Source organism: Cajanus cajan, chromosome 6 (genome assembly GCF_000230855.2).
Source record: "Cajanus cajan strain Asha chromosome 6, NIPB_CcT2T_4, whole genome shotgun sequence".
NCBI lineage: Eukaryota > Viridiplantae > Streptophyta > Magnoliopsida > Fabales > Fabaceae > Cajanus > Cajanus cajan.
Window position 1 is genome coordinate 45,956,462 of NC_138522.1, and position 10,299 is coordinate 45,966,760.

General features: G+C 26.9%; 1 protein-coding gene across 1 annotated transcript; it reads right to left on the minus strand.

Annotated features, from left to right (window-relative positions):
- Window positions 1-5,560: 5,560 nt before the first annotated feature.
- On the minus strand, window positions 5,561-8,518 carry LOC109797323 (putative disease resistance protein RGA1). The gene has a single exon (XM_020357330.3). The coding sequence runs from the start codon at window positions 8,406-8,408 to the stop codon at window positions 5,808-5,810; it is 2,601 nt and encodes an 866-aa protein (XP_020212919.2). The 5' UTR covers window positions 8,409-8,518; the 3' UTR covers window positions 5,561-5,807.
- Between the last annotated feature and the right edge of the window lie 1,781 nt (window positions 8,519-10,299).

The window sequence follows — 10,299 nt, forward strand, 5'->3', positions numbered from 1 at the left end:
TTAAAAACTCAAATTTTAATCAAGACTTTGTAATTTAGATTTTGATAAATTTATGTCATAAGATTTTAAAGAATTTTTTTTATAGATTTCACAGGAAAATTATGGATTTGTAATGTTATAAGATTTAATAAAAAATAAATATAAATAATAAAAAAAAGTAAAACCAACATAATTATTTTTATCTTTTAACAAATAATTGTCTCTATCTTTTGACAAATAATTATCTTTAATGTCCTCTAACTAATATTTCTTGACATATCTAAAGTTATATTAGTCCTTTATGCATTGACATATTATATTTCATGCATTTGAGTATAAACAATATGTTTAAATGGTCTTTATTAACTAGTAGTATTAAAGATGATAATTCAATTGAAAATTCATCAGAATGACATTCTCTACAAAAAATTTATGTAGTGTTATATGTTAATACAAATTCAATTTGTGTCTTAAATAGAAATAGTAATCTTGACTTAAAAATTATGAAGCGTGATTTTAAAATACTACATATCATTTCAATCACATTTTTTTAAAGATGCATGGTATAAATTGAAAACTTCATTTTTATTTTGAAGGTCATTATCGTGACATGTAAAGTCTTTTTAATATTTGTTTCAAAATTTTATATTTCAATATTAAATTTTATTAAAAATAAATCTTTAAATTTTAATAATTAAAAAATTTTAACAATAAATAATATTAAATAATTAAAAATAAATATTGATAAATTATATATCAATTGATAGATTATAAAAAGATAAAAGGAGAAGAAGAAGAAGAAGAAGAGATAAATGAGAGAAACAAATAAAAAGAGAAAGAGAAGAGAGATGAAAAGAGAGAAAGAGAAGTAAGAAAGGTGAAAAAGATGGAGAAAAAAAAATGAGATGAAGAGGAAGAAGAAGAAATAAATGAGAGAGATGAATAAAAAGAAAAAGAGAATAAGATAGAAAAGAAAAGAAGAGAGAGAAGCAAGAATGACAAGAGAAGGAGAGAAAAAATATGAGAGAGAAGCAAGAATGAGTAAAAATAGCAAGGGAAAAAAAGTTATGCAAAATCTCAAAGATTTTGTTGAGATTGTTAATGAGTGAATTACAAGTAAATTATATTAAAAAGTCTCACAAAATTCATTATTCAAAATAATCCATTGAAATCTCTATATTTTTTTTAATACCAACACACTTTTTTTAAGTAAAAAAGTTTGAATTAAATACCACCATATTTTGACGGACTCCTAAAAAGATCTTGATTTATTTCAATTGAATACTATCAAATTTTGATGAACTCCTAAAAAAAATCTCGATTGTTTTTATTGAATACCACATGACCTTTTTATATTAAAATAAAGTTTTGTTTGAATATCACAAGACTTTTTTTTATAATAAAAAAGTCTTTTAAAATTCATTGAAATCTTAATCTAATACATCATCCTTAGGGCATCTCCAATGGAAGCAACTCATTTGAGTTGTTTCATGCATTGAAAAATGAAAAAAGTGGTCACAGTGTGTCATGTCAGTATTAAGCAACTCAAACACAAATTTACTCCAATGATAAGAAATTTTAAGAAATTCAACTTTTAGAATTTTTTTCTAATCATTTATGAACCAATTTTAAATTTTTATTAAAAAGGATAATTGCACTACAATGAAAGAAAATAAATTACGAGAAAAAATACACAATAAATAGATATTAAAAATAAAATAAAGCATAGTAAATACATAGACATTATACGAAATTAATTTTTATCATTATTATTTTTTAAACGTTCCAAAATATGTTCAATAAGATCTGCTTGAAATCTGGTAAGGAACGGTTACTTGAGAAAGCAACTCTCTCTCTTCTTCAAGCAACTCATGTTACCACGTCAGAATCCTCCAATGGCAAGAAATTGGGGCTTGAGTTGCTTCATGGGACAAGTAAGTGTAACTCCTGTTAGAGTTGCTCTTAGTATATTTGATTCTTACTGTTTCAATATTTATAGAAGAGATATTGACCGTTATACCTATAATTAAGCACAAAAATTAAAAATAATTAATTTAAAAATGCTTGATAATTAAAATTAATTAAAACTGAAATAGTTAGATTAAAATCAATATTAATTAAGTTTTAATACCTATAATTAACAAAATAACTATTTAAAATTTAAATTCAAAATAATTTTACAAATAAATTAGCCTTTTGAAATATTTCAAAATATACAACAATTTGTACATATTTTAAAAGGTTTAAAAAGACATTTTGAGGTCTCATATAGGATATAATACGGACCTAGTGTAACAAGCTATTGAATCATACTTACTTTGATAAAACTTATCACATGTTGTAGTGAGTTTAGCCCCCAAAACACTTGGTGTATATCATAGGTTAACCAATCATAATACATCCCTACAATCATTGTCATTATCGTTGAGTACTCTTAAGATCTTGCCAAGATCCTAGCCCCACTTGACACTGATATAAGTGATTTTATTAAGTGTATGCTGCAATTCATACATTACGAATATGAAAATCATTAAAATCTTTATAAAAGGTTAACTAATCACAATACACCCCCATAATAATTACATTATCATTGTGTTGTACTTTTAGGTCATGTAGGTGCTGGGTATTCATAAATGTTTTAGAAATCTCGCCAAGATCTCATATAAGTGGTCTCACTTGACACTCATTTAAGTGATTTTATTAAGTGTATGCACAATTCATACATCATGCATAAGGAATATGAAAATCATTAAAAATTTTATAAGAGGTCAAACTTTTTCATAATTACATAAAACTTAACTATAAAGATTATCCTCTCATTAATGCAACTTTAGTACTTTCTCACACCATAGGAAGAGATTAAATTTTTTTTTATTAAAATCAATTTTAGTTCTAAAAGAACAAACAAATAACTTATATTTTTCCCATTAAACCTTCTTCACGGGATCTCCTATCACAAAAGTTGAGTTACCATCATTGTTTGTTTTAAGTCACTTTAATAAAATCTTATTCCCCTTAATGTTTATAAATAACTCATGATTCATGTTTGAAATTAATATATGTTGTCTTACATGTTTTTATATTAATTAAAATTTAGTAATTGTTGCTCATTATCTTATAAAGGTAACAAAGTGTTATTTTAAAATAATAATTGCATGATTAACTATACAAACACAAAATTGATTAAAGTTCATAAGAAATTAAAAATTTTGCTTTAAATTTAACGAAGGAGATGTTAACTATAGAAGATGAAGATATAAATAAATAATATAAAAATACATATTGTTTTTTTTATAGAATTTGATGCTCACGAGAAGAACAAAGATGATGAAGGAGAAACACAAATCAAATGTTAAGTTAATCTCACTCAAGAAAGATTGGATAAGAAATATAAGAAAAAGAAAACAAACATAAAAAAAAAAAAAGAGAAAAGAAAAATTTGAAGTTAAAATCCAAATTGATTGACAAAGAAAACAAACATAAAAAAAAAAAAAAGAGAAGAAAAATTTGAAGTTAAAAACCAAATTGATCGACAAAGAAAGAATAAATTAGTTTTTGTTAGAAATATGTTATTTATGTTTTAAATATTTAGATTTAACTTGTTTTGATTCTTTTAAAATTTGTTTTCTTATTTTTAGAGTAATACTATTTTCAATCTTAATTATAAATAACAATTGTTAATTTTTAAAATTACTCAACGTTAATTTTTTTAATACCCTTCATATATTATTAATATTTACTTATAACTAACATTAAATATAATAATTATAAACAATATATTTAAAATAAAAATTAAATTTATAATAGAATTAATTAAAATTAACTATATAAATTATTTTTTAATCTTGATAATTTATCATCCAGTATAATATTAATACTTAAATTTTGTATTAGAATTTCTCTCTCTCTCTATATATATATATATAACAACACATCAACTTATTCCATACCAAACATTTTCTGAGTGGATTGAAGAGTTTAACGAAGAAAAAAAAATCATATAAGATCAGAACTTAAATTTGAGTCCCTGTGGCTGCGCAGCATTTCAGTTTTACTCGTAAAAGGAGATATGCTTTCTTGTTTCTCCGATAATCTTCAAGGGCAGTAACTCATCTATATATTGTCTTGCAACATTCTCTAGCTTTTGACTTCCAACCAGAGATCCAAGTGCCAACCAAAGATTAAAAATTTGCATCCAAAATCTTTTGGATAAAGAGAAAAGAACGCAAAACAGTTGATCATAGCTCAACTTAAGAGCTGGTAAAATGTTCTTCCTTTCGTTTTAAACAGAATTGATTATTTTAATAATTATCTGTCTTATGTTAAAAGTCATGAGAGATACATATATATACACACCCACATCTTCAATTGGAAAAGTTAATCTACCCTCCCATCATTCAACACCAACTTTGCAAGTGTGTTCTTCCCCAATCCTCCAACATTTTGTGCAGCAATCTTCACCACCCGCGCATTCCAACCATTTACTTTTACCCTTTTCTTCAACAACTACATTCTTTACAGTTATTAATTATTACAATCGTCTCATCAACTATATTCTAAAAATTAATGTCTCCTAAATTTTTTGACAAATATACATTTTCTATATATGATTTATTAATATTTTAACTAGTAAATTAATTTTTTGTAAAATAATAGTTTAGAAATAATTTCTATAATTAATATAATTTTGACAAATATATGTTAGTTTTTATATACTAGTATTTTAATTAGCTTTTGCGTGCATTAATTTCATAGGTTAAATGTTTATTATATATTACTGAAATTTATAATAAATTAGATATACAAATAAATATTACATTTAAATATGTAATTATATTTAAGATTTATATAAATAAATATTTTTGAGTAAATGAATTATATTTTAGATTTAAGATAAATTTTTATTTTAAAGCATAAGATTATTTTAAATTATTGATAATTAATTTTAAAATATTAAAATTTAATACATAAATAAATGTGATAAATAAAAAATTGAATTCATTAAGAAGTTAGAAAAATCTCTAAAAACCTCATTTGAAAAAAATATGCACAATTTCAACAAATATTTTAAAAATATTTATTTCATAATTTAATGCAAATTTTTAAATAGTTATAATATTTCATGATTATATCATATTATATTGTGAAACTGTGCAATGCACAAGTCATAATCTAGTTTTAATATTACTATAAACTATATATAAGATAATCAGAGTGCTATTTAAATTCCTGAAAATAACACCCATAAATTGTGGATGATAATCATCTCCGTTTAGTCACATATGTTTCACCAAGATGTTGCCTCTACACTGTTCATGGGACAAAACCTAAAATTAAATTGAATGGGACAAAAAACAAAACTAATTTTGAATGCAATCCCGAGTCCAATTAATTAAATATTAAAACAATTCATCATCTAAATATCAATATATAAATGAAAAACGTGATAAATGAAAGAAAAAGCACTCACCACAATTCGAATTTCGAAAAACATAACTAAAATCGATGTATTACACAATTATGATGATGGTTCTAAAATCAAATGTCTTTACTGAAAATACAAATTTATTTTCACGAAAGAAAAACTGAAAGATAAACAGATATAATCAAAGAGGCTTACACCAAAAACAAGTTATCCATGTACGATTTGATGTGAACTATCATCAAGAATCACAATCTACATAATAGAAAGCACCCCTGAATTTATCAAATTAGATTTCTATTTTATAAAAAAAAAATCTAAAGAATAAATACATAAAATAAGGACTTTAACACTTATCTCATCCATCAAAGCATTCTTGTTGGTCTTGCTTTTTGTCTATTTCTTCTTACTCTTCATCTGAATCTTCAAGTATAACATCTCTGATATGTGATATTTTAGGCCAATACTCTCCCACATGAGGCTCACATTTTTTACATAATTCAGGACAACCTTGAATTATCAAAATTTCAAGTGCAGTGAGGTGATGGATGTTATTTGGGAGAGATAGTAACTTTGGACAATTTTCTATAACAAGTGTTTTTAGATTAGTCAAAGTTGACAACCACTCTGGAAGCATCTCAAGATTGTCACAATTGAAAAGGAACAAGGAGTGTAACAAGTTGGTAGTTTTTTTAAGCCATTGAGGCAAGCCCACCATTTGTGGTAAATCCCAAAATTCAACATATTTTAACTTCAACTCGGGGCTTTGTTCTTCATGGTGGTCCTTCCACAGTTCCAAGTCCAAATTATCACAGTCTTTGACAACCAAACTTTCTAATTTAGGGAATTTTTTAACATCCAGAGGCAAAGACTTTAGATTTTGACAGGAAGAAACACTAAATGTTTGAAGAGCGAGGAATTTCTCCCCTGTGAAGATAAACTCCAAATTTTGGCTTGACTGAATAGATAGAAATGCAAGCGAGCTTAAGTTGACAATCTCATTGGCTGGCAAAATAGATTGCTTTGTGGTTATCTCCAAATGTCGGAGACTGATCAATTTTCTTAATCCTTTGGGCAATGTTTCCAACTTTGTGCATCCATCAAGTTTCAACACTTGCAAATGTTGGAGCTTGCAAATAGAATTAGGGAGTCTCTTAATATTGTGACTATTCATGATGCTTAAATACCTCAAGTGTTTCAACTTGCCAATGGAACGAGGAAAAATCTCAAATGTTGAATAACTTAAATCCAAAACTCGCAAGTATTTGAATTTTGACACACAAGTATTTAGTAAAGTCTCACCATTGAATCCTATTGTATCAATATCTTGAAACAATATGGTTCTTACAGCTACTGATTTTGTGGTGAATAAACTACCAAGCAAATTTCTTTCAGCAAAACATAGATGTCGAACATTGTCAGGAATATTTTGAACATGAGAATTTATAAATAGACACTCATCTTTTGCAACAAATAGAGCAAGATCATGCACCAAATCATGTAGTGTAAATACATAATAAGTGCCAAAGCTCAAAAAATCTTGGAGAAAAGATCTTGACTGTAGTTCATATAAATATTGATTGGCAACATCTTCAAGTGTCATGTTCTTTTTTGGTGAAGTAAGGAGCCCAAGTGCTCCCCAAAGTAAAATTATCTCAAAAGTAGTGATTTCATAATCTTTTGGGAAAAGGGAAAATAATGCAAAACATTGTCTCAAATAGGATGGCATGAGATCATAACTTAATTTAAGTGCAGGTAAAATGTCAACTTTTTTGTGTGACAAACTCCAAATTTCACTGTCTCTCACATATTCCCATTCATTTGCCTCAAATTTTGAGAATAGTAAACTTCCTAATGTTCTCACTGCCAATGGAACCCCTCCGCATCTTTTTACAATATCTCTCCCAATATTTACCAAATGAGGATGCTTGTCCTTTTCTCCTTTTTGAAATGCCCATTTGATAAATAGAGACAATGAATCCTCTAAAGAAAGACCTTCTAAAATGTAAGAGGGAACAGTGCCCATCATGGAAGCAATGGAATGACTACGTGTAGTCACTAGAATTTTACTTCCTGCAGCACCTACTTGTATTAAATTTTCCAACTCAACCCATTTAACACGGTCTTCATTCCACACGTCATCTAAAACGAGTAGAAATTCTTTACCAAAAAGTCTGTTTGTCAATTGATTTTGCAGTTGCTCTAGATCCAACATGTTTAAATTATGTTGGAGAGGAGGGGCATCAGCTGAAGCTAAATCATTGACAGTATTGATAATTTTGATAATCAAGTGTTTAATATCAAAATCATCAGAAACACACACCCACATCTTGAATGGGAAACACTCATTTATTCTCTTATCATTGAACACAAACTTTGCAAGTGTAGTCTTTCCCAAGCCTCCCATCCCTACTATGGGAATAACAGAGAGACTTGTATCATCATCATTAGGCTTCTTCTGCATCAAAAGCTCTATGATCTTTTCTTTATCATGATCCCTTCCTATCACATCTAAATCGGCCACACGGGAGTGTGTTAGTTCTCTAGTATGAACAACACGTGTGTCAACATGAATTATTTGAAGGCCAAACTTATGCCTATCAGCTGCAAGCTTGTCAAACCTCTTGTTGATATCTTTAATATTTTGAGCCATCCTATAACGAAAAACAAGTGGATTAGAGGTCGAGAAGAAGTGACCTACCTTGTTTTTGGTGGTACCGTGAGCTTTGACCACTTGCTTTCGTAGTGTTTGGCACTCAAATTCATCCAACACATCTTCAGCATCGTAGAAGACACATTTGATCTGCTTCAACCATTCTTGCAATTCACGATTCTGCTCTTGCTTTTGGTCAGCATCTAACAGCATAGCCTGGACTAATGAGAGAGTTTTTTCAAAGTCTTTGAGATGATCGTATACACCCAACACCTGAGAAGCTTCTTCAAAAGCTCGAGAAGCAAGCTTTGCCATAAGGGACTCCGCAATGCTGAAGAGGAATGACTCCGCCATCGTTACGTTGTGAGAAACTCAACACCAGAGATAAGCAAAACACTTGTTGCAAAGTCAACTTCTGTGCCAAATCAATAATTATACATTGCCTTGGCTAATGGGTTCCACAGTAATAAATGCCACCAGCGTGTAATTACTTTATAATATTGAAATACTAAATATTTTTCTTCCACTTGACAACTTGGTTGACACCTTGCACACTTTGAGAGACTTAAAAGAAAAATTGGAAGAACACACAAATTTGCTAGACTCAATAAGAAAAGCAATAGTTGAAAAAGACATTATCGAGAGTGGAAATACCAATAGTTGAAAGTGTGAATGAGTTTACAAGAATTAAAATACAAAAGGTTTCTTCACTCCGCCGTTGTGAAATAAAAATTGATTATTAATATATTATATTTATCAGCAAACTCTCACATAAATTTTTCAACATACAACATCATTTTCTTTAATGAGGATGCAAAAGTCTTTAATCTAGAAAAAACAGAACAAAGAGATGAGAACACTATTTAAGGAATATATTGGATTGAAATTTCAAATGATAATTTTAATATAAAAAAAAGTTTTATAGATTTAATAGATTTTAAAAGACTTTTAAGATTTTTTTTTTAAAATTAAAATCAAATTTTAATCAAGACTTTATAATTTAGATTTAATGAATTTATAATATTACAAGATTTAATAAAAAAATATAAATAATAAAAAAAAGTAAAACCAACATAATTATTTTTATCTTTTGACAAATAATTAAATTGTCTTTAATGTCCTTCTAATTAACATTTTCTCAATATCTAAAGTTATACTAGCTCTCTATGCATTGACATATTATTTTTCATGTACTTGAGTCTAAACAATATGTTTAAATAGTCTTCATTAACTAGTAACATTGAAGATGAAGATTCATCTATTGATTCAATTGAATATTTATCCGACATTCTTTGCGAAAAAAGTTATGTAATATTATGTTAATACAAGTTCAGTTTGTGTGTTAAATAGAAATAGTGATCTTGACTTAAAATTTGTGAAGCGTGATTTAAAATTACTAAATATCATTTCAATCACATTTTTTAAAGATGCATGATATAAATTAAAAACCTCATTTTCATTTTGAAGGTCAATATCATGACGTGCAAAGTCTTTTTAATATTTATTTCAAAATTTATATTTCAATATTAAATTTGGTTTAAAATAAACAGTTAAATTTTAATAATTTTAAAATTTTAACAATAAATAATAGTTAATAATGCAAAAATCATTTTTAATTTAAATAATTTTTAAAATATATATATTAATAAATTATACATCAATTCATAGATTAAAAAAAAAAGATAAGAGAAGAAGAAGAACGGATAAATGAAAGAATGAATAAAAATAGAAAGAGAAAGAGAAGCAAGAAAGGTGAGGGAGGAGAGAAAAAATGAGAAGAAGGAGAATAATAAATAAATGAGAAAGATGAATAAAAAGAAGAAGAGAATAAGATACAGAAGAAAAGAAGAGAAAGAAGCAAGAATGACGAAAATGACGAGAGAAGTTGAGAAAAAAATGAGAGAGAAGCGAGAAAGGCTAGAGAAAAGATTTAAGAGGAAAAAAAAAAGAAGCAAGAGTAAAAATAGCAAGTGAAAAAAAGTTGTGCAAAATCTCAAAGGTTTCGGTGAGATTATTTAATGAGTGAATTACATGTAAATTATGCTAAAAAATCTCATAAAATCTAGTATTCAAAATAATTCATTGAAATCTCTATATTTTTTTAATACCAACAAACTTTTTTTAAGTAAAAAAAAGTTTGAGTTGAATACCACCATATTTTGAGAAACTCCTAAATAGATCTCGTTTATCTTAATTGAATACTATCAGATTTTGATGGACTCTTAAAAAATCTTAAGTATTTTGA

What these genes read in the sequence shown, in the direction of transcription:
- LOC109797323 (XM_020357330.3), bottom strand. Translation starts at nt 8,408, where the DNA reads ATGGCGGAGTCATTCCTCTTCAGCATTGCGGAGTCCCTTATGGCAAAG.